General features: G+C 45.4%; 1 protein-coding gene across 5 annotated transcripts in view; it reads left to right on the forward strand.

Annotated features, from left to right (window-relative positions):
• Nucleotides 1-10,350, forward strand: part of MAD1L1 (mitotic arrest deficient 1 like 1) — a 545,441-nt gene extending 535,091 nt beyond the window's left edge. For all 5 annotated transcript variants that reach the window (XM_054992881.1, XM_054992882.1, XM_054992885.1 and 2 more), the window contains one exon: nucleotides 9,510-10,350. In XM_054992881.1, the coding sequence (XP_054848856.1) occupies nucleotides 9,510-9,668 (159 nt within the window). In that variant the 3' untranslated portion in view covers nucleotides 9,669-10,350. The remainder of the gene's footprint in view (nucleotides 1-9,509) is intronic.
• Nucleotides 10,351-25,361: the final 15,011 nt, after the last annotated feature.

Below are 25,361 nucleotides of genomic sequence, written 5' to 3' on the forward strand. Positions count from 1 at the left end.
TCAGAAAAATAATGGTATAAGCTTTGCCAACCAGATATCCCACATCTTGTCAGCAAATTTATCTTCTTGTATGTGTTTTTTAAAATATTTCTATCATTGTAAATGAACAGCCCCTAATTATACTGATTTTCTCACTACCTGGGGAAATGATATTTGAGCAAGGCCAAATGCTTCCGAGAGACCAATTGGTAAAGCATAATTCAATTTGGAGATTTGAGTAATGATTCTGCCGCTCGGAATAGGAGAGTTTTGAGCAATTACGCAGCGACCCTCTGATTCAGTTGTTTCCTCCCTCGCCTCCTGCTTCTGTGCTCTGGGACAGCAGCTAGGAAATGCAATTTGGAAAGCCCAAACAATATTGGTGTTCGATGTATTGTCGAAGGCTTTCACGGCCGGAGAACAATGGTTGTTGTGGGTTTTCCGGGCTGTATTGCCGTGGTCTTGGCATTGTAGTTCCTGACGTTTCGCCAGCAGCTGTGGCTGGCATCTTCAGAGGTGTAGCACCAAAAGACAGAGATCTCTCAGTGTCACAGTGTGGAAAAGATGTAGGTCATTTGTATCTACTCAGGAGGGGTGGGGTTGAGCTGAGTCATCCTGTAAGGGTTTCCCAGGGTGTGGAATGCTAATGGCGGGAGGCTTCACTGTATCCTGAGGAGGTTCTTTTGCATATGGATTGGTGCTTGATGTGCTAATCTTCTCTGCAGGGCTATTGTCGGGTGTGGAGTGTTTTGTTGGCCTGGTGTTTTTCAGAACTGGAGCCCATGCTCTGTTCATTCTTAAGGTTTCTTCTTTCCTGTTGAAGTTTTGCTTATGCTTGTGAATTTCAATGGCTTCCCTGTTCAGTCTGACAAAGTAGTTGGAAGTGTTGTCCAGTATTTTGGTGTCCTGGAATAAGATACTGTGCCCTGTTTGAGTTAGGTTATGTTCAGCCACTGCTGATTTTTCAGGTTGTCCAAGTCTGCAGTGTCTTTCATGTTCTTTTATTCTTGTCTGGATGCTACGCTTTGTGGTCCCGATGTAAACTTGTCCACAGCTGCAGGGTATACGGTATACTCCTGCAGAGGTGAGGGGGTCTCTGCTGTCTTTTGCTGATCGTAGCATCTGTTGTATTTTTCGGGTGGGTCTGAATACTGCTTGAAGGTTATGCTTTTTCATAAGCTTTCCCATCTGATCAGTAATTCCTTTGATATATGGCAAAAACACTTTTCCTGTAGGCGACTGTTTTTCCTTGATTGTTTGATTCATCCTGGGTTTGATTGCTCTTCGGATTTCATTTCTGGAGTAGCCATTTGCCTGAAGTGCGTGGTTTAGATGATTAATTTCCTCATTGAGAAAGCGCGGCTCACATATCCGTCTTGCACGATCCACTAATGTTTTCATTATGCCTCTTTTCTGTCGGGGGTGGTGATTGGAGTTTTTGTGTAAGTACCGATCAGTGTGAGTTGGTTCCAGTAAAAGACACTATTGCACTTATTAATCAGATTTTCTCAGAGGATGTAACAGCCTTATTCCACCATTGTCTGACAACCAGTTACTTCCAATGGGACAATGAATTCTATGAACAGATGGATGGGGTGGCCATGGGGAGCCCACTCAGCCCAGTTATAGCAAACTTCTACATGGAACATTTTGAAAAAACAGCTCTAGAATCAGCACCCCACAAACCCAGTGTATGGTTCCGGTTTGTGGATGATACATTCATCATTTGGAGCCATGGGGAGGAAGAATTGATGGGGTTTTTGAATCATCTCAACAACATCCACCTGAACATACAATTCACAATGGAGAAAGAAAGAGAGGGAAAACTCCCATTCCTGGATACCTTGGTCATCCGCAAAGCAAACTTTCAGTTAGGTCACAAGGTCTACAGGAAACCAACTCACACTGATCGGTACCGTATACCCTGCAGCTGTGGACAAGTTTACATCGGGACCACAAAGCGTAGCATCCAGACAAGAATAAAAGAACATGAAAGACACTGCAGACTTGGACAACCTGAAAAATCAGCAGTGGCTGAACATAGCCTAACTCAAACGGGGCACAGTATCTTATTCCAGGACACCAAAATACTGGACAACACTTCCAACTACTTTGTCAGACTGAACAGGGAAGCCATTGAAATTCACAAGCATAAGCAAAACTTCAACAGGAAAGAAGAAACCTTAAGAATGAACAGAGCATGGGCTCCAGTTCTGAAAAACACCAGGCCAACAAAACACTCCACACCCGACAATAGCCCTGCAGAGAAGATTAGCACATCAAGCACCAATCCATATGCAAAAGAACCTCCTCAGGATACAGTGAAGCCTCCCGCCATTAGCATTCCACACCCTGGGAAACCCTTACAGGATGACTCAGCTCAACCCCACCCCTCCTGAGTAGATACAAATGACCTACATCTTTTCCACACTGTGACACTGAGAGATCTCTGTTTTTTGGTGCTACACCTCTGAAGATGCCAGCCACAGCTGCTGGCGAAACGTCAGGAACTACAATGCCAAGACCACGGCAATACAGCCCGGAAAACCCACAACAACCAATATTGGTGTTGCTTTCAGCAATTCTTCTTGCTGCTGACCAGGAATCATCCTAACATCTGGAATCCAGAGCCCCTTTTAGATCTTACATTAGGTTGGATTCCACACTGGCCTGATTATGGTACTACTATTAATCAGTGCCACCTCCATTTTAGCTGAACTGAGTTTCAGTTTATTGTCCTCATTCTGCCCATTGCCTCCCCTGGGCATTGGTTCTGACTGTCTACCATCTCACCTGATGGGATATACAGAAGTAGAACCTGATGTCACATGAAACAGCCTCATACTGAGTCAGACTCTTGGTCTATCAAGGTCCGGACTGCCTACTCAGACTACAGCAGCTCTCCAGGCTCTAAGGCTTTCACATACCCACTACCTAGTCTTTTCAACTGGAGATGCTGGGGATTGAACCTGGGATCTTCTGCATGCAAAGCAAATGCTCTACCACTGAGACACAGCCACTCAGTGTATGGATGATACCCTTTCCCAGATCTCCAGATGAGCCCTCTTAATGGTTTCATAGAGATGTTAAAAAGCATGAGAAACAAAATCAATTCCTGGGCAACCCCATTGCATAAATGCCATGAACTTCAATAGATGTCTCCCAGGAGCATCTTATGGATCCAGTCAGCCAAAAAGGAATGTACCCACTGGAAGTCAAGTCCCTTAGCCCCCGTATCAGCTAGCTAGTCCGACAATATACCATGATCAATTGAATCTGTTGAGAAATCCAGAAGAAGCAACGGTTGCCCTTCCCCCCTTGCCTTTCTCCTGATTCTGGTCGTCCTTCAGGTTGACCAGCATAGTTTCTGCACCAAAACAGGGTCTGAAGCTTGATTGAAACAGATCTAGATTATCAACCTCATCCAAAGCTGTCTGGATGTATCCATCTATTATTTGTTTGAACACATTGGCCTGAAGGGTCTTTACAGTAGTCTCCTTCAAGATCGTTTGCCATATCCCCTCATTTATTAACTCTGGACTCATACAATACTTTCCCTTTTCTAGCTTTAGTTAGCCAAGAAGGAGAAGGGGTTGAGTTTTGAGGATGTTGGATGGACTCCTCCAAGCAATTTATCCATATCTTTAGGCCATGCTAAATGAAAGTCGTCCAAAAAGATGCGATTAGATGGTACTCTGATAACATTATGAATTGCAGAATTGTTAGGAGTCCAAATCATAGCAGATGCAATCAAATGTATTGAGAAAGCGCCTAGCAAACATGTCACAGTGGATTTTTGGTAAATCTGAGTCGGCTTCATTGGAGGACAAATCTATAAGTCACACACACATACATTTCACACACACAGCACTGAATGGCTTGGTACAGAACCTGTGTCAGTAGTGAAGGGCTTCACTGCCAATGTAGCTAGTAAGAGGGCTCATTAGAGAGCTGTAGCTAGCGTTCAGGGAGGCCCATTGCAAGTTTTCCTCCATCTTTACTCCAGCAGTTTTCCAGGTCATTTCACTGTCCCCCAGCTCCCTAGTATAAACTGCGAAGTGGAATGGACTCAACAGGAGTGAAGACCATGCTTGGGGACAATCTTATCAACAGCACAAGCTGCCTCCTGAGTTCTACCAGGGCACTGACACAGAGAGTCAACCATATCAGCAGGAAACTCCTCTGGGGCAGTCAGAAATCCCATCCAGATTAATCAGCCTGTGGGGATGGTCCATCTTACTAAGTTCTCCACCCCTGTGGAGGTTTACAAGAGAACATCATCATCCTAAACTTCACCAAGTAATGATTAGTCCATGACACAAGAGACATGGACATTCCCCTCACTAAACCATTTCACTCTGTTCCAGTGAAGAAGAACAAACAGAGTGTATGGCCAGAATGAATGGGGACTATCATGTATTGTGGCAGCCCCATGGTGTCTCAGCTGCCATGAAATCCTGGGCCACACCACTGAAGTGGCTGAAAGACCCAGGGGTCTCAACATCAAATCCAGGATCAGTTCCGTGAAACAGAGTAGGGAAACAGCAGGACTCAGTGTTAAATGAACAGAATCCCTGTTCTGTCTGATACAGCTTCAGACACTCAAAATTAGAGAGACCTGGAGATCTGTAGAGGGTAATGGAAGATCAACAGATGATGCCACATCCCCATCTCCAGCCATCATGCCTAGTCTAGTGTTGTACCAAGAAACCTAATGGGCAACAATTGGTACATGAAACACATGAAGCTGCCTTGGTCCATCAAAGTCAGTCTTGTCTGCTCAGACCAGTGGAGGCTCTCCAGTGTCTCAGGATGAGATCTTTCAGATCACGTGCCACACAATTCTTAACTGGAGATACCAAGGGCTGAAGCTGGGAGCCTCTGTATGCCAAGCAGCTGCTCTATCACTGAACCACAGACCCAACCAGATCATATATGGCGAATCAGTTTCCACATCCAAGATTAATTTGTGAATGGAGACTGATCTTACACTTAGCAGTAGCCTATTGAGCGCCATGGTTTCCTGATAGGGCAACCAGAATTCTGTCACCAGTGGGAGCAGCAGGCAGCAAGCGTTGAATCTCCTTTCCCTCATCTGGCTGACTGTTCTCAGAAGCAAGTGTTAACCAACATTTTAAAAGCTTTGGTAGGGCTTTTTGGCAGTGTGTGCTCATGTGTGTGTGCATGTGCCCAAGTTCAGAAATATGCAACCTAGCTTATTTGTGCTGGGCCTCAATTTCATGCATAAGTCCTCTGAGGTGGAAACCATTCCCCTTATTTATCGATGTGTCAAGGATAGTGGATAATTCTCAGCAGGGAGACCATGAAGGTTTACTCCTGTCCGAAGGCACTGTTTCCTTTATAAGAGCTGTACAGGTTGTGATGTGAGAGGATTTTCAGAACTGCAGGCCTACCAACTCAAAAAGTTACCAACTACCCCTGCTGAGAGGAGATTATTCTAGAGGTAAGCAAAACTGCCAAGATTTAAGCAAAAGAAGGTCATTTTTTTTATTGTCAAGATAATTTTGGACCATGCTTTTAGAATTGAGTCTTATCTTCTCCATATCCCAGGGTACTGTCGACCTCTACTTTAAATGGGGAAGAACCATGGTATTTTGAAGAAGAACTCTCCTGAGTACACCTGTGGTAGCTGAGACAGAATTCTTCATCCTAGGTTCATTTTTATACATCAGCTTTGTCTCCTCGCCTGCCCTTTTCCATGTGCCAAACGTTCCAGGAGACTGTGGCAGTCCATCTGAGAGGTGGCTCTGCCGTTTTTGGAGACAGCCACGAACGGACAGCTTAGTTCCTGACATTTAGAAAAATCTCAGAATCTAAAGCAAAAGGCAGAAACTAAAGGATTTTCCTGTTAAAAGGTCAACGGTGAGAGAGAAAGAGGGAGAGAGTTGTTTTAACATTGGTTTGTTGGTCTGTGACAAGATCTCATCCTGCTAAAAGAGGAGATTAGAAAACACAGACTAGATGGACCAAGGGAATGGCCAAGTGCAGAATGTTGTGAAGTAAGGAGGGAGTAGGTGAAGGAAATCTGACAAGAGTGCCCTTTCGACTGGAACATAGAAGTCCTGATTGTTTAGTGATATTGCAGAATAGCTCAGGATTTTTTTTTCCCATGCCTGATTAAAAACTGGAGGAAATATTCTCACAAGAGCTGGAGGCTAAGTAGGCCGGAAGGTCAAATCAATGAGGAAAGCACTAACTCCCTAGAAGAAAAAGTGTTGAAAGTGGGCAGCAATGTTCTCCCACTGGATTTGTTATCAACATGGGGAAGCGATCCTTTACCCTTCCACGCACAGAAATGTCACAAAGCAGTATTTTCAGGGATTCTTTTTTCTTTTTCCTCTCCTTGTGTAAAAATCTCATAGACCGAGGATTCACTTCACCGCATCTGACAGTGGTTCAAACTTACAAACATAAGTGTTAGGGGATTGGGATGTTCCCCCCGCTTTCCCTAAGGATGGCAGAATGGGAGACCAGCACAGGGATCTTTACACCCTGCTTGTCTCCCCTATGGGACCTAGAGCAGCTTACGACATCATTCTCCCCTTCTCCATTTTATCCTCACTACAACAATTCCTGAAAGTTAGGCCAGGCCGAGAGAGAGAGAGAGAAAGAGAGAGAGACTGAGACTGGTCCCAGGTCACCCTGCCAACTTCCATGCCAGAGTGGAGATAAAACACTTCAGTCTTCCAGATCCCAGACTATCACACTAATCACTATACACACTGTCTCTTGACCCATCATAGACCAAGTTTACTAAAGAGTTCTCCCTTGAAAGCCTCATTGAATTTCTTTACTCCCTTTGAAGGCCATTGAAATTAATGTCCACAATTATCTCCTGAGTTAGTGAATTCTGTCTCTGTCCCCTACCCATGACACTCACACACACATCTGAGCATTAGCATTGTGTTCGTGTGAGGTGGAAGCATCTCTGCCCATTGGAAAGGCCTCGAATAAACTCTCAGTCTCTGTAAGTCTCTGATCCACAATCTAGTCGGAGTGACACTCTGGAAGGCTTCACAAAGGCAGTGCTTAGTTGTGTGTGTCCTGTCATTTTATCCGTAACTCAAGCCACACTACGGCGCTGTGCGTCCATCTCTTTCCAGGTTGACAGCATTGATCCTCTTATGTAGTTTTGCGTGTTGCTGTGTTGCCTTGACAAAGGTTGGCATGACCCTGCCAATCTACTCGAGCAACTTCTCTGGCAAGGGCGGGGTTTTATTGATAATGGGGCCTGCGCGTGTGCCTGCGTGGAGTGCATTGCTGACGGCAAGCTCAGCCTGTGTCAAGATTGAGAAAGGGCCGATGGCTTGGAAAGCACAAGTAGCCCCATGGAACAAAGACATTTCTTTAGCAGGCAGGCCTGTGTGAAGGTGGAACAGGTTGGCCTTGAGGGCCCTCATCTCTTCCCTGTCTCAAATGGTGTAACTTTTCCTGGGCTGTACCACTTCAGGCTGCAGGAGAGGGTGAGGAGGCTAATGTTTGAATGCTCTCTGCTATCAGTGGAACCACTATGATAATAGAAAAACAGAATGTCAGACTAAGCACGTCTTCCTGATGTGCAGGAAGGATTTTTTAAGGCAGGTATGTGTGTAGGGGGGAGAACTTCAAAAAATGGAACTCCTCGCCTATAGTTTTAGTAAGGTCCAGATAAAACGATGGTGTTTTTTTGTGAATGGATAACCAACCTCTGAATCTGTAGACAGAGAAAAAAAAAGAGAGGGATGAACTGGACAGATTTATTCTGTGGCTCAGAGGAAATCAGCAGTTTGCACCCCTCCCTTGGGCAGCCATTTTCCATTCCTGAGCTGTTGACTGCTCTCCAATCTCCCTCTCCTTCTCAGGCAGATATATTGAGTGGGACAAAAGAAAATGGGGGCACTCCAGTTCCGAGGCAGCTGGCTCATCTTAAAGGGTGGAATACCAACACACAGCTGTATTTGCGAGTCACTGCTTTCCCAAAGGAGTATCTATGTAAAAAATGAAGCGCTGAATAATTTACCAATTGCCAGGGTTAAAGGGAAGATTTATGATGTTTTCCTTCAGTCGGGGGACAGCTCATCATCTCTGTCAAAAAAAGCAATTCTGCTCAAGTCTCTCATCTCCAAGGGCTGCAGGGAGCTTGGGCTATCCTATGCTACAAAATCCAAATCCTGCTTCTTTCAGCGTGGACTTTGTAGAGGGACATTGCTCAGTGACAGAGTGTGTGCTTTGAAAGACCTGGGTCCGATCCTGGGTATCCCAGGTTAAGAAGGCCTTGAGTAAAATCCCTGCCTTTGAGAGCCCTACGCATCAGAGGATGAATCCAAAGTCCCTTTTGGCAAGACATTCGCTGACCAGAAGAGTACATTTCTGTGCGTGCATGTGTGTTGTAAATGCAGAGTTTCCATCTCTTGAGTTTGCATGACTTCTAAAAAAAAGACCCTTTGCATTAAGTTGGAATATGCCTCATTTGCAAAATGTCCTCCTGTTTTGCGTAATTTATTCTGGCTTTGCTTGTCACAGAGAAGGGGCAAGGAGCCTTTCTGCTATAGCACATGGCACTCTTGCTTCTCTATGCTATTGGTACCTTCAGTTCTTCCACAACCACGATGTCCATATGAATGCATGCAGCCCTCCTAGGTCTCAGTGAAAATCTTTCACAAAAGCTAACATTTGATCCTTCTAACTAGAGATGCCAGGAATTGAATCTGGGACCTTCTGCAGAGGAAGCAGATGCTCTACTGCTGAGCCAGGGTCCCTCGGCACAATTGTTTAGCAGCTAGAGAGGTCATGGGTACCCTTTGACAGCCCACCATTGTGCCTCTTCTGATCTGCCCGTGCAACAGAGCGTGAGACTGGCCCGCACATTAAACATGCACCTTCTGGTACATCCACTAAAGCGACGTGAAGCTGTTCATTTTGAATATGGGTCTCCCTCTTTTGGTTTTTTTTTTTAAATCAGGAGGAATGGTTGGATTATGTTATGCCAAGCTGTTTAGAAATGTAACAGCCATGGTGAAAAGTGGGATCATCAGAGCTTCAAAAAGGAAATGAGGAGAAAGCAGGGGGCTGAAGTGTTAAGGCTGTCCATCTTTCATGGAGACAGATGATAGAGATGTTTGTGTATTTTCTCCCAACCGAGCCCAGTTTATCGGTAAATTATTTTCCAGAAGGCTTGGTGGCGCTCCCCGCTCCTTACACTCAACAGCCCTTTCAAGATTGTTTTAAGAATGTTTTAAATATTCTCCCCACTGCTCCGTAATTCATTATTCATCTGAGGGTTGACATGGGGGGGTATTGTTCAGAGATTTTGGAAAGGTAGAATCTTAATAATGGCCCAATTAAATTGTGTGTTGAACACCTGCGCAGCAGTAGATAACGTTACCTTGATTAGAATAAGATATGCTGGAAGGATCTCCATAGCGAGGGTATAGGAATGTGCTGGCATTCAGGGAGAACGCAGACAGTCTTGAATTAATGGCTTCTTTCCACTCTCCCCTCCACTTCTTTTTTTTCCCCTCTCCCTACAGGACTCCAGATCCTGTGGCAGAAAAATGCAGCTGCTGGAAACAGAGTTTTCCCAGACAGTCCGTGACCTGATCGACCTCCACCTGCATCACCAAGACAGCATCCCTGTTTTCCTTAGCGCTGTCACCCTGGAACTCTTCAGCCGCCAGACCATGACTTAGCTCACCTTCTCCACACTTCTGTTCAAGGATAGTACTGGTATATGTCTCCAGGGATGACAGCAGGACAGGGCTATTTCCCAATTTCAGTTGCCTTTTTAAGTGCCCAGCTTCCGTGGCCCTCTCTTCCACAAAACCTTTTGTTTTGAATCGAAGAAAAGTGACCAAAGACATATTGTGTTGGGGGCAGGGGTGGTTGGTTCTTTTGAGGTCCAGAGGGTTTCACACAGGCTGGTTCCTTCAGTCCCATGATAGCTGGGGCCTAAGGACTCCTGTAAAAATCAAGGAACCCCAAGTGTACGTGAAACATGACCAAAACTTTCTATGACAAACAAAATGGCTTCCCAGATGTTTAATGCCATTTGGAATCCCAGTATCTTCTAAGGTCATCTGAGAGAGGCCCAGATGTTTCCTATTTATCTTTTCTCCTTATTCTCCTCAGCAGTCAATATAAGGTTTCTGCTTCTTCACCTATAGTAACTCCGAGAACAGGGACTTCCAAGGAAAGAGGATAGTAGCAATGTTTCTTTTCTGCGGCTGGATTGGGACTTTCTACTTGTTGCCAGTGATTGTTCACCTGCCTTTCTCTAAAATTGCTGTTCCTCACTCACTCGTTAAGGACTTCATTTGTAAAGACTGAAAATTTGTTTTGTCCCATGTTTAAATGATTCAGGGAAGCCAGCAAATAAAGCATAACTTTTGCACTCGCCTTGTCGTCAATTTTCAGGGTCGTCGTTGCTTCTCCTCTCCCATGGTAACAACAGCTCTCGGTGTGACAGTGGACAATATTGCTACCGAGAGAGAAAGAGAAAGTGCACCTTGTTCACAAACACATGGCAGGTATTTCAGAAAGCAACTGGCTGAGAGCAGGCTGTCTTATTCTGTAGAAAGCCTTGCTCAAGTTTTCCTGTTTCGAAATGAACCTAAGAGATTTTGTTTCCAGAGTCGGTAGGGGTTGCTTCTCTTTCATTCACCAGGGCCAGATTGAGGACATAGTGAGGTCATACCCTCCTAGACCTAGCGAATGAACACACATGAACACGCACGTAGCTGCCTCACACTGAATCAGACCATTGGTCCGTTAAGGTCAGTATTGTCTATTCAGTCTAGCAGCCATTCACATCACCTGCTGCCAGAAGGTAAAGCTGAGTACACAAATAGGGTGGTCCTCTGTGGCAAGAAATCCTCTTATACTGATTCTAGGCCACTTTGAGTCCCAAATGGAGAAAAAAGCAAGGCGTAAATAAATAAAACATACACAAAGGTTTCACACTGCTGGCCAGTCACGAGAGCTGATTAGAGATGGGCATGAACCTGAATACGAACCAGCCCGGTTCGTGGGTCGCAAACCAGTGGTTCGTGGAAACTCATTTCTATGGAACTTCCACGAACTGATCTACTGGTTTGTTTGGTTCGTTTTAAAGGGCAATGCCCCTTTTCTTTCTGCTGCAAAGCGGTAGGGGCAGTTTAAATGGCCATTTCCCTGCCACTTGGAGCAGAAGGGAAATGGCCATTTAAATTTTTTCTGCCGCTTGCAAGTGGCAGGGCCCTTTAAATGGCCCAAAGCCGTTGGCAGGTGGCAGGGATTCCACCACCACCCCCTGCCTGCCAGCTGATAGTTTAAAGGGACCTGCTGCTTGCAAGTAGCAGGAAAGGGCCCTTTAAACTATCAAATGCCCCTTTCCCTGCCACTGCTAAGGGGTCAGAAAGGGGCATTTAAACACCATGAACCATTTCGTGAACTAGCCCCAGTTTGTGTGGGTTCGTGGTTCCTGGTTCATGAAAACACCACGAACCCCATGGTTTGGATTTTTTGTGGTTCGTGCCCATGCCTAGAGCTGATGCAGCATGCCTTTTTCTCTTCTGTGCCCAAACTGGGCACAGAGGCTGGACTGCATACAGACCCAGGGAGCTTGCCATGCAAGGCAAAATTCCAGCCCCAGGCTTCAAAGTTTCTAACCCATATACCTGAAGCAAACTATTTTGGTCCCAAAGTAATAATAACTACCCTTGGTGATTAAAAAAAGGAATCATGATGGGAAGGAATTTCTGATCTGGCTTTACCTAAAAAAGAAGAGGGCTGTCCTGCAACCTTCTCAACACGTGGATGGAGAGAAGTCACCATGCAGAGGCCACAGCTGTGGTGTCAGAGCCCCCTAAGTGTGGCTCTAGGGAGTCAGTGTAGCAATTTGTTTGGAAGGATAGCCAACAGCAAAAGTTTCCTCTTCTCATCCCTCTCCCCTCTCGGCTGCTTCAAGTCTTGGTGCGAAGATGGATTGCCTGGCATTCCGTGCCAGGGGAACACTTCCCGATTCATATGCGCGACGTGGCAGCGCAAGCTGCCTTCATCAGTCATGGAGAAAATGAATCGTGACGTCAGCCGTGAATTGCTTCTCTGCCGACACAATGGCAGAGTCGCAGCAGCTGCCTCTGGAAAATCGTTCCACGGCCTCCTTGCCGGAGAAATGGAAGTAATTAATAAATTTACAATCCGCCCCACTATCTTAGCAAAACAGAGGGTGAAAGGGAGGGAGGGGAGGTATAGGTGGGGGGAAGCCACCTTGGAAATTGACAAAAGAGCCTGCTGCCCATCTGATGGTTGACTCTCAAAAGTTAAATAGATGATAAATGGGATACCAGAAAACAGGGGAAGAGAATCTTTTTCAGTTTGGGTGGAGACTTGAGGAATGTATCTGCTCCCTCACGGTTTTTAGTTCTGTGCTCCCTATCTGTATATCTTTATCTAGATTGATGGAGATACATAAGTCAGTTCCTAATATTCTGTTTACATAGTCATGTGGCCAACAAATGTGATCTGGGAGCACAGCTGAGAGGGGAACAAAACCTTCCCTTCACCCTCAGGCCTGAGGCCCTTTCGGCCCGTTTTAGCCACCTTTCCCGAGTCATGTCCCTTTATTTTGCTCTCATAGGTAGGAATGGTTGCCACTCCAATAATCTGGCAAAAACCAGAGTCTGGCAATTAAGGGGTACCTATTCAAAAGACGGCGGAGTGCTCTGCTTTTCTCCATAGTACACCCCCCCCCCCCCCAGCTATGGAACATGGACACATGAGGCTGCCTTATAATGAATCAGTCTGTTGCTCTATCAGGGTCAGTGTTGGCTAGTCACTGGCAGCTGCTCTCTGGGCTCTCAGGTAGAGCTTTTTCACATCGCCTGTTAACTCATCCTTTAAAGTGGAGTTGCCAGGGATTGAACCTGGGACCTTCTGCATGCCAAGCGGATGCTCTGTCTCAGAGTCTTCCCCCTTCTCTCTTTGTTTTAATGATGTGTTTTGGTTTTTGATTGAAAGATACTCCCAGGGTAGATGTCAGAAGACAATCGGGGATGCCAGTATGTGGCTAACAGCAGGGACTACCCGCTAGCTTACTAAAAATCAAATATAAATCATAAAAGAAGTTTTTTAAGGAATGGATGGTGAATTGATTTATTGTACTGAGAGGGCCCATGCCTCAGTGGTAGAGTATCTGCTTGACATGCAAAAGGGCCCAGGTCCAGTGCCTGGCATCTTCACTTTAAAAGGCTCAGGTAGAAGGTGATGTGAAAGACCTCTGCCTGAGACCCTGGACAGCTGCTGTTAATAAGAGCAGACAATACTGACACCAATGGACCAAGCAGCATAACACTACTTAAAGCATTCTCTGTAGCATAAGGATACGTGGGCTTGCATGATGCAAACACATCTGATGCAGTGAGATGTTGTCCATAAACGCTTATGGGACAATAAAACCACTAGTCATTAAAGGACCATGGGAATCCTTTTTGTTGTAACAGGCTAACATGACTAGCCTACAGGAATCATCATCATCATTATCATTAGTCCACCTTTCTCACTTGAGATCCAAGGCAGATTACACAGTGCAAGTGAAAGTACGATATAATTAACAGCTAGGACATTGACTGAGCAAGTACAATAAGGAACAGCGATTCATAAGAACATAAGAACATAAGCAAAGCCATGTTGGATCAGGCCAGTGGCCCATCCAGTCCAACATTCTGTCACACACAGTGGCTAGAAATCCAGTGCCATCTAAAGGACTGTCAGTGAGGCCAGGACACCAGATGCCCTCCCACTGCCTTCCTTCCAGCACCAAGACAACAGAGCACCACCTCCCCACAAAGAGAATACCATCTATCTCCTGTGGCTAATAGCCACTGATGGACCTCTGCTCCATATATTTGTCCAGTCCCCTCTTGAAGCTGGCAATGCTTGTAGCTGCCACCACCTCCTGTGGCAACGAATTCCATGTGTTTATCACCCTTTGTGTAAAGTAGTATTTTCTTCTATCTGTTCTAACCCGACTGCTCAATAATTTCATAGAGTGCCCACGAGTTCTTGTATTGTGAGAAAGGGAGAAAAACACATCTTTCTCTACCTTCTCTAACCCGTGCATTATCTTGTAAACCTCTATCATGTCTCCCCTCAGTCGTCTTTTCTCCAGGCTAAAGAGCCCCAAGCGCCTCAATCTTTCCTCATAGGGAAAGTGTTCCAACCCTTTAATCATTTTAGTTGCCCTTCTCTGTACTTTTTCCAGTGCTATGATATCTTTTTTAAGGTGTGGCGACCAGAACTGTACACAGTACTCCAAATGAGGCCTCACCATCGATTTATACAGAGGCATTATGATACCGGCTGATTTGTTTTCAATCCCTTTCCTAATAACCCCTAGCATAGCATTAGCTTTTTTTATGGCAGTCGCACACTGTGCTGACGTTTTTAGTGAGTTATCTATCATGACTCCAAGATCTCTCTCTTGGTCAGTCTCCGCCAGTTCAGACCCCATCAACTTGTATTTATATTTTGGATTTTTGGTTCCAATGTGCATTACTTTGCACTTGGCTACATTGAACCTCATTTGCCACATGGATGCCCACTCTTCTAGCCTCGACAGATCCCTTTGGAGTGCCTCACAATCCTCTCTGGCTTTCACCACCCTGAACAATTTCGTGTCATCTGCAAATTTAGCCACTTCACTGCTTAATCCCAATTCCAAATCATTAATAAACAAGTTAAAAAGCATTGGACCCAATACCGACCCCTGTGGCACCCCACTGCTCACCACCCTCCACTGTGAGAAGTGCCCGTTTATACTCACTCTCTGTTTCCTATTAATTAGCCAGTTTTCGATCCACAAGAGGACTTGGCCCTTTATCCCATAGCTACTGAGCTTACTTAGGAGCCTTTGATGAGGAACTTTGTCAAAAGCTTTCTGGAAGTCAAGATAAACAATATCTATCGGGTCTCCCTTGTCCACTTGTTTGTTCACTCCCTCAAAGAACTCTAACAGATTGGTGAGACAAGATCTTCCCTTACAGAACCCATGCTGAGTTTTCCTCATCAGCTTTTGGTCATCAATGTGCCCACTAATTTTATTTTTGATAATAGTTTCCACCAACTTACCCGGTATTGACGTCAGGCTGACTGGCCTGTAATTTCCCGGATCTCCCCTGGAACCTTTTTTAAAGATGGGGACAACATTAGCTACCTTCCAGTCCTCAGGAACAGATGCAGAGTTTAATGACAGATTACATATTTTTGTGAGGAGATCTACAAGTTCACACTTGAGTTCTTTCAGAACTCTTGGATGTATGCCATCTGGGCCCGGTGATTTATCAGTTTTTAAATTATCTAGCAGTCGCATAACCTCCTCTCTCGTCACCTCAATGTGACTCAGGTCTTTCAAAACCCCTCCCAAAGTCAGTGCTTCCGGAGTGGGCATGCACTTCTTATCTTCCACAGTGAAGACAGAAGCAAAGAACGCATTCAGCTTCTCGGCCATTTCCCTATCACCCTTTAGTAATCCTTTTACGCCTTGGTCATCCAAGGGCCCCACTGCCTCCCTAGCTGGTTTCCTACTTCTAATATATTTAAAGAATTGTTTATTGTTTTTCTTTATGTTCTTTGCAATATGCTCCTCATATTCCCTTTTTGCCTGTCTGATCACAGACTTGCACTTTTTTTGCCACAGCTTATGCTCCTTTTTATCAACCTCACTCCGACTAGTTTTCCACTGCCTAAAAGAATCCTTTTTACCTTTTACAGCTTCTATTACATTGCTTGTTAACCATGCTGGCCTTTTCCTAAACCTATTTGTGCCTTTCCTAACCAGCGGTATATATTTAATTTGAGCTTCCAGGATTGTAGTTTTAAATAGACTCCAAGATTCCCCAAGTGTTTTGACCTTTTTTACTTTCCCTTTCAGTTTCTTCTTCACGTACCCCCTCATCTCAGAAAAGTTACCCCTTTTGAAGTTAAACATGGCTGTGTTGGTCTTATTTGGCAATTTCCTATTTATACATATGTTGTACTCAATAACATTATGGTCACTGTTCCCAAGTGGTGCAATCACATTTACATCTCTCACCAGGTCTTCAGCATTACTGAGGACCAAATCCAGGATCACCTCTCCCCTAGTAGGTTCTGTAACCATCTGTTCCATAGCACAGTCATTGAGACAGTCTAGAAACTCACTTTCTCTCCCCCGATTCGAACACCCATTGGCCCAGTCAATGTGTGGGTAGTTAAAATCACCCATTACAACACAGTTTTTTTGTTTAGCAGCCATCTTTAATCCTGTCATCATTTTATAATCCTCCTCTATTTTCTGATCTGGAGGGCGATAACAAACTCCCACAGTTAAGTTTCCATTTGGGCCCGTAATTTCAACCCATAGCATTTCCAGAAGCGAATCTAATTCAGTTACCTTCTCAATCTTACTGGAATGTATACCTTCTCTGACATATAGAGCCACCCCACCACCAACCCTTCCCTCCCTATCCTTCCGATATAATTTATATCCAGGAATCACCGTGTCCCACTGATTTTCCTCATCCCACCAAGTTTCTGATATGCCCACAATGTCTATGGATTCGCCCAACACTAAACATTCCAGCTCCCCAATTTTACCTCGGACACTTCTAGCATTTGTATATAAACACCTGTAACTTCCCCGGCACACTTTGCCTCGAGACGTAGTTAGGTCATCTGCACTGTTTGTCTCCATCTCAGTTGACAACTCTAATCTATCTCCCTGTAGAAGTGTTATACCTAGCCCTTCATCTCTCTGAGATGAACCATCCTGAACCAGAGACACTTTATCTCTTGTCGGCTTTCCCCTAGCATTTAGTTTAAAAACTGCTCTGCCACCTTTTTGATTTTAAGTGCCAGCAGCCGGGTTCCTTCTCGGGACAAGTGGAGACCGTCTCTCTTGTACAGCTCCCGCTTGTCCCAAAAAGAATCCCAGTGCCTAACAAACTTGAACCCTTCCTCCCTACACCATCGTCTCATCCACGCATTGAGACTCCTGATCTGCGTTTGTCTCTCTGGCCCTGCGCGTGGAACAGGTAGCACTTCTGAGAAGGCTACCTTGGAGGTCCTGGCCTTGAGTCTCCTGCCTAACAGCCTAAATTTTTGTTCCAAGACCTCACGACTGCATTTCCCAACATCGTTGGTTCCAACATGGACCACGACCGCTGACTCTTCCCCAGCACTATCTACCAGCCTATCTATAACACGCGTAATGTCCGCTACCTTCGCACCAGGCAGGCAAGTCACCATACGGTCAGAACGCGGTTGTGCCACCCAGCTATCTACTTGTCTAAGGATCGAATCACCAACTACCAAGAGCCTCCCTCCCGCCCCACCCAGGGATGGTTCCTTGATGCGAAAGGAAACCTGCTCACCAACTGAAGAAGAGGTCCCTTCTGAGGGCATGTTCCCCTTATCCTCAGTACGGTGCCCTGATTCCACAAGATCCTCATTCTCCTTGACAACAAGAACGCTGCCATTTTTAGAGTGGGACACATCTATCCTGTCCCTGAGAATCTTGTCCTCGTGCCTATCTAACTGTCTCCGCTTCTCCAGGTCAGCCACCTTGGCCTCAAGGGTACGTACTCGTTCCCTGAGAACCAGGAGCTCCTTGCAGCGAGCACACATCCAGGACTTCTGACCAGAAGGCAGATAGTCATACATGTGACACTCAGTGCAATACACTGGAAAGCCCCCAACCCCCTGCTGGCATTCTGACTTCATTATTCTGTTTTAGGAACAACACACTAAGAGGAAAGAAAACGGCTATGATCCCCCGGCTAAGAGCCACAGGCCAAGAGCCCTTTAGCTCTTGCCCTTCGGCTCGCGCCAAAGGCTCGCGCCCCTGCCCAGCAGTTGCCTTTTCAATGCAAAAGGTCACTTCCTGCTAAGCACAGGAGGTGAGCACAAAGGGGGTGTGTGGCTTGTACTCCAGCAACCCCCAGCAGCCTTACAAACACACTCACCCTCAAACACAATCAAGCCCAAACACACTTAGCCTCAAAACTACACTCAAATCAACACAAAACTACACACAAAAAGCCCCAAAGCTAGAGAGGACCACCCTTAGCTTCTCAGCTTAACCCACCACAGCCAAGAAGGCAAAAAGCCCTTACCTCCTCTAGCAGCTGCAGACCATGTGCTCCTGAGCCCAGGTGACTCTGCTCTGCCCTGCCCCTGCCAAAGGGATTCAGGACATTTAGTGCAAGAGATACTATAGGATATGGTAGCAGAACATTTAAAAAATAAACATAAAGCCAGCACAAAGATGAAATCTTTCTGAAATGAAGCATAACTAATTTACATGGCATGTTTAGCAATGAGAAAACTCCCTAGCAGGCATGTATCTATATCAACAGACAGTATCCAACAGAGTAGCATATAGTCCCTGACTGTCCCTACCAATGCATCTCTCTGAGCTACTTAATAATAACTACTACTACTACTACGCTTATATACTATTCTAGACAGTTTAGTGCCCCAGAGCAATTAACAAAATTGGTGCCGTTATTATCCCCATAATACAGCTACGGAGCTGGGGCTGAGAGGCTTACTCGAGGCCACCTGCTGAGCTCATGGTAATAATGGTATTTGAACCAGCAAAGTGCTGATTTGCAACCTGACTACTTAACCACTATGATACACAGCCCTATAGTCTGTGTAGAAAGCCCAGATTTTGCATAGGTTGGGCAAAACCAGGAGAGTGGGAGATTTCCTGACCTCCTTAGGCAGACCGTTCCGTAAGGTGGGGGATACCACAGAGAAAGAATGTGTGCAGGTAACTTTTGATTTTGCCCACGTGCAGGGTGGTACCTGCAGAAGACCCTGCCCAGATGAGTGAAGTTGCCATGACGGAACATGGGAGAGAGGCAGTTGCACAGATATGAGGGGCCTAGGCTATGAAGGGATTTGAATGTGATAGTCAAGACCTTGAATTGAGCTCAGTAACTGATGGGCAGTTAATGGAGTGACTGCAGAATGGGACTGATATGCATACTTTGTCTAGATCCTGAGAATACACAAGCTGCAGCGTTCGGCACCAGTTGGAGTCTCCAAGTCAACTTTGAGGGGAGACCTATGAAGAGCGCATTATAGTAGTCTAATCTTGATGTTAACTGTGGCATGAATCCAGGTGGCCAGATCAGCCATGTCAAGGTAGGGGGGCCATCTTCCAGGCTAATCTGCATTTACTTGATTCTCTAGCAGCTTTCAGCTAATTGACAACAGCACACTACCTCTACAGCATCACCAGGGCAGCTGGATATCCAAAAGCAACACTGAAAGGCTTAGCTGCATTCCTGATTGTCTTGTCAATTATATACTGAAATGTGAGTATTTTGACTTGCTCCTATTACTCTGTCTATGACTTCGTCATGTGCATCTCTGTTCCGATCGCACAGAATTTGGGTAACATGACATCCTTTATGTCTTACCTGGTAGTTGCTGTAAACAATACAATTCTGATTCACCGTTGCCAAAATTGTGGAGGCTGAGTAAAGAATAGAGATGGGCACGAACCAAAATACGAACCAGGCTGGTTTGTGGTTCGCGAACCGGTGGTTAGTCAGAGCCCATTTCTGACGAACCATGAACTTTAGGCTGGTTCATTTGGTTCATTTTTTGGTTTGTCACTGCAGACAGCCTGGTGCTGATCAATCAGTTTCCTAGCCAACAGGTGATGGACTTCCTGCAGAACTTCTGCTGACCTGGAAGTGGCCTTCTGCTGACCCAGAAGTGATGATTTGCTGACCTGGATGTGATGTTTTCACGAACCAAACGAACCAGTTTGCAAAATGGGGCAGGTTTGTGGAAGTTCATGGTTCGTGGTTCATGAAATGCAATGAACCACATGGTTCAATTTTTTTCCGGTTCGTGCCTATCTCTAGTAAAGAACACACTCTCAAGTTCATGAGTTCATTAGCCATGGCATTTTTGCTCCTGCCTTAGGGATGAGCCAAAGCAGAACAAACAGGAAAAGACAATCGAAAAGGGAACTTCTTAACAGCGATAAGGTTATGGGGACTGCCCTGTTGAATGCCTGGCCAGGCCAAAAGATCATCAACCAGATGCATTTGACAAGTACACAAGACAGGTATGTAGATGGTTAGCCGTTCATTTTTTGGTCTTGGCAAAGGTCTTTGTGGGGTTCCCTTCAGCTATCACAGCTCAGAGCAGTTGATGGAGCCCATCTTCCATGAATGTATGCCATTCTTTCTCAAAGCTATCTAAGTGAGCAGTCTGTTCCATGTCTGGTGAGGCCAGAAAACTATGGTCATGCCAGGGTTTGATTTGTTGAGTTTATGGCAGATTGAGATGACAGTCCTCAGGTTGCAAACTACTGGTTGTTCCCCATTTCAGATAGTCCAACTGGCATCAACCAGAGTGTGCTTTTTCCATAGTAGCTCCCACTCTGTGAAGGGAGTGCCAACTATAAATGTTTAGGAGATGCTACAAGGTCATTTTACTTGCTAGGGCTTTATTGGCAGGTGTTTGGAGAATAGGGGGCTTTATTTGGGGGGGGGAGTACTTTGAATGTTTTTCAGTTTGGATTAGTAAACCATCTTGAGCCACATAGGAAAGATGGCATAAATATTTTACACAAATCAGCAAATTTAACTGCACTCCCTGCAGAAGCCCTTATGAGCCAGAATCTGTGGGGAGAAGATAGCAGCTGGTTGGTATTTAGGACCAGTGCATGCATTTTGGATGCCTCAGTCTCCGGCTGCATTTGTGGAGGGGAGTTCTGTTCTTATTTTTTTCTTTGCTGCTGCAGCCTTGAAACATTTTGGAGCATTATAATCTGTTTCCACTTCCTTGCTTATCCCCCTCCCCTCCACCCCTAACAGTGAAATCTAAGCAGAGTTAGGCCAGTCTAAGCCCATTGAAATCAATGGGCTTAGACTGGAGTAACTCTTCTTAGGATTTCACTGTTAAGTATTTGAAAGACAGTGGCATGTTCTTCATCCCTGCTTGGAATGATCCTCTAAAGAGCACTCCATAAAGAGGTGGAGAGTCCCATAGAGCTTCATCTTCAGATGGCAGGAGAGGAGGGGAAAGCTTCCTTTTTATCCTCTTTTGCAGAGTTCTTTCAGGCTTGGAGGGGAAGGGGGTGGATGGGAAGAGACAGATTACAGAAACCTTTAATTCCAGCTTTGTGCTTTCATCTCTTTGGGGTCAGAGCAGGAAAACTCAAGTCAGATGCAACTGCAATCTTCTACAGTTCATAATAAGCTCATATAGTGGCTTCTTTGCTACCCAGAGGCTCTTAAAGGTCAAGTCCCATGGCTATGTGTGGACACAGAGCTTAGTACTGATTTCTCAGGGGAAGTGATAACATAGTTTGAGAACCAGAGCAGCCTTAGAAATCACAAGAAAACTCCCAAGTTAGGAGCCAGGGCCCCAGATCAGTTCAAGATCTGTTCTGCGTTGCTTCCTGGAGTTCCTGGAAAAAACATTCTGTAGCCAAGTTCTGGCAACAATCTCCAGTTTAGAATAAGGCCCTGCTATGGACTGTGGAAGGAAGCAGTCGTAGATTCTCCTAATGTTGCTAGGTTCTATAACTAGGAGTGTTCAGGAATGAATCTCTGCTGCCCAGTTCAGAAATAGCAAGTTATGTATCATCTGAGCCCTTCTTCAAAATTTGACCCGTTCTGAACTTCCTCCACAGATGCCCCTTTCCCCCACCCCCCGCCCTCTTTCAGAACACAGTTGCCAGCATCAGTGATAAGAAGAGCTGATTCTCCAGCCTTCATCAGGTTCAAAAGTCTTACCAGCAGAAAGTTTCTGGTGCCAAGATCCTGAAGCTGGTCAGGGCCTCTGGGCCTCTACCAAGGGTCCCCCCCCCCCCGTTTGTTTACCTTGCTGTTTGTCCTTCCCACATAGGTCTTCAACTAGGCAGGTTGTCAAGGCAGTTAGCCGCAAGATGCAACGAGAGAGCTGTTCAGTCTCACTCAGATTCAAAGAAGACTGGAATCTTTATAAGAGGAGTGGAATTGATCCTTTTGGTGAGCTGGTTGTTGAAATGCCACCCTCAGGCCACACACACACCCCATGAGGATGCAAAGAACATGTCAGCTGTTTCCTCCTCCACAAGTTACCCCAGTGGCATCAAGGGCTTGCCTTCCACCCACCCCTTTCAGCTGGGGCTATCTCATTTGTTCCAAGCTTCGGCCCCCAGAAAGCAACACCCTCCAAACACTTGGATTTTAAATCAACAGTTCTCTTGGTTGACTTGTTCTCTCACACTGGTGCCTGTCAGAGCAATCCTAAGCACAGTTCTTGGTCTATCAGGGCCGGTCTTGACTCCTCTGACTGACAGCAGCTTTCCAGGGTCTCAGGCTTTCTCAGCACCTACGACCTGATCCTTTCAACTAGAGATGCCAGAAATTGGATCTGGGACCTTCTGCGTGCAAAGCAGATGTTCCATCACTGAGCCACGATCCCTTCCTAAACGTCACTGTTTTCTACTGAGTCAAACCATGGTTCTGTCAAGGTCAGTATTATCTACCCTGCCTGACAGTAGCTCTCCGGAGTCTCAGGTGGAGGTCTTTCACATCTACTATGACCTGGTCCTTTTAGGTAGAGGCACTGAATCTGGGACCTTTGGCATCTAAAACACTTTCTCTACCACTCAGCCGCCCTGACTCAATATATCTGTCACGTGAAAGGGGAGTATCCCATCCTGAGATGCCCTGAAGTTGGGTGAGTCTGAAGTAACACAAGCCAGAAAGAGGTTTAACAGTACACCCACTGTTTGGGTCAACTAGGCCATGGTCTCACTGTGGTTGATGGCACTAGGGATCAACTAGGCAACTCATTGTCACAAGATGTTCTGGCTTTGGTATCCGTCCCTTCTCTCAGTGCCTTTTCTTCTAGCTTACAGAAAAGACAGTCCTGCTATATTTAAGTGGACTGAGGTGAGCCAAAGCAGAACTTCTGTTGACATGTTTGAAAGGATCGTTAAAAGGAAACAAGCTGGTGAGGAGAGAAAGAAATGCATGTAGATTTTCCACCCCCTGCATCAAAATGCCCTTGAACCTTTTGCTTATAATGGCAGATAGGCTTTGTCAGTCCTTGGCAAGTAAATCCCCAAGTTCACCACAGCAATCACACAGGTGAATTGGTTGAAGCAACTTTTATTAGAGATCTACCAGGTTCAAGGTGCTCAGACAGTGGAATTGGCAGAAGTGACATATTGAGGGAAAGCATGGTTAGTTATAGATTAATGTCCCACCCCCAGGTTAGTAGCCCATTGGAATTCTGGGGCGAACACCAGAAACAACAAGTATCAGAGTTTAGACTATGACAAGCAACAATAGCAAATTGGGTATGAAATCATCTGTGTTCTTAGAGAAGATACATTTCAGACTGGCTGCATCTGGTCTCAAGGCCGTTGGCCGCAGAAGTGAAAGTGTTTAACTTCAAAGCAGAGATAACACACTGAACTTCCAAATAACAGGCATTGAATGGTATTCAGAGCTCCGCCTAGTGTCAGAGGACCAACAGGTTGCATATAACATACACATGGCATGTACTGCAGGACGGCATACATGACAGGCTTAGAGTTTGATTTTGCCCCAAGGACATGTGCTCCCTTGGGATCTGAGACGCATTTCAGAATCTCTGGTTTGGATTTTGACCTGCTCCTCACACTAGATTTGTTCCAACCCTTTGACAGAAGCTGCATACTTAGTGGCCGTTTTCACATGGCCACACTCCTGGAAGATAACACAAAACTCACAGCATAAAAGTGTCTTCCTAGCGCGATTTCCTGGCACAATCCCGTTTAATGGCCCTTTTTCTGACGTCATCGGGCCGTTAAAGGGGATCGTGCCAGGAGATCGTGCTAGGAAGATGCTTCATGCTGTGAGTTTGCACGATCTCCCAGGGCGCGTGTGAAAATGGCCAGTACCTAGAATGGGCCTACATCCCTGTTAGCCTCCCATGGTGCTGTTTGTTTTCTGTTGAATTCCTGTTTGTGGTACAAAGGAGACATTAATAACAGATTTGGGCTCGTCACTGAGAAAATGCTGCCAGCCCTCATCCACCTCCTGCCCCATGAAGTCCAAATCAACTTCTGCAAGGCCACCAATATCATCCAAGCAAATTTGATCTGTAAATTGTCGTGCACACGCTGGGGAGATTCCAAAAGAAATGTGTTCACTTGCAGTCCTCCTCCCCCAGCCTTGTCTTAAAAGTGAAATTTGTCCAACGTTTAAGTGATGGACTTCAAAAGAGACTGGATACAACCGGCCAGCTAGAAATCTGCTTCCTTGCAAACTGTTTCGAATATTATACATTTAATTTGATGGTTCCCCATGTGACCCAATCATGAATGGTTTTTGTGCTTCTGTTGGGCAATCATGTTGATTTTTTTAAATGATTGTGTGATTCTTCTGGTGCTTCATGGCACAGAGTTGACGACTCACCATTAGCTGGGACTAAAGCAAGTCACGTGTGTCATCACAGCCAATCAAATTAAAGAGTGAAGCAAAGATGAAAAATGAACCAAGAAACAACAGCCAGCGAGCTCGAAAGCCAGCATGTATTTTTTTTTGCTAATTAATTTGGTTGTATCAAATTTTAAAGGAAATATCAAAAATGTGCAAATGTTCAACACAGCGCTGCATAAATCCATAATATTTTGTCCATGGCTGAACCACGCATGTCAGTCCTAAGCTCCTGCCAACTGGCCTGCCTCCTCCTCCTCCTCTGTTTTTTTCAACAGTAATCAGGGAAACTGGTTCCCTTGCCCATTGCCCTGTGAGTTCCCGTGACAAGCAGGTGAGCTGGCTAGCAGTGGGCTGCTCGTTGCCTGGCTCGAAATACTACGTTCTTGCCAAGCCTTGGTTCTAAGCAAGCTCAGCTCATCTGGCATGGCTTTTCCACTGTGGGTGGCAGATTGTAGTTGTATAGCAACAGTGCTTAAATTTGCATGATGTTTAAATGCAACAAAAGGCACCTGGTACAAACAGGCTTTTTAACTCCCTAATATCTTTTCTTAAAGACATTTCCCCTTATTTGCTAATGGAGAAAAAGGAAATCATCCACCCACCAAGGCCAAGATTGACTGCATAGGTTATGTTGAGTTTGCATTAACACTAAAATATACAATATGACTTCTCTGTCTGAGCAATTGCCTTCTGAGCTAATACAGAATCAGCTTGAAATGCCTTCTCGGTTTTTAACGGAATGGCAGAAGATAGCTACAAAATTTATAGCGATCTGCTATTGAACTCAGCAACATAACAGCTTTTATGCCATTTTGCTTTGGGGGTGTTTTTTTTTCTCTTCCCCAAAAGGGAGATTGTGAAGGGAACATCCAACAATTGTGTTAAGATGTACATCCTCAGGAACAGAAAACGGAGCCA

The sequence above is a fragment of the Eublepharis macularius genome, chromosome 12 (genome assembly GCF_028583425.1).
Source record: "Eublepharis macularius isolate TG4126 chromosome 12, MPM_Emac_v1.0, whole genome shotgun sequence".
Classification (NCBI taxonomy): Eukaryota; Metazoa; Chordata; class Lepidosauria; order Squamata; family Eublepharidae; genus Eublepharis; species Eublepharis macularius.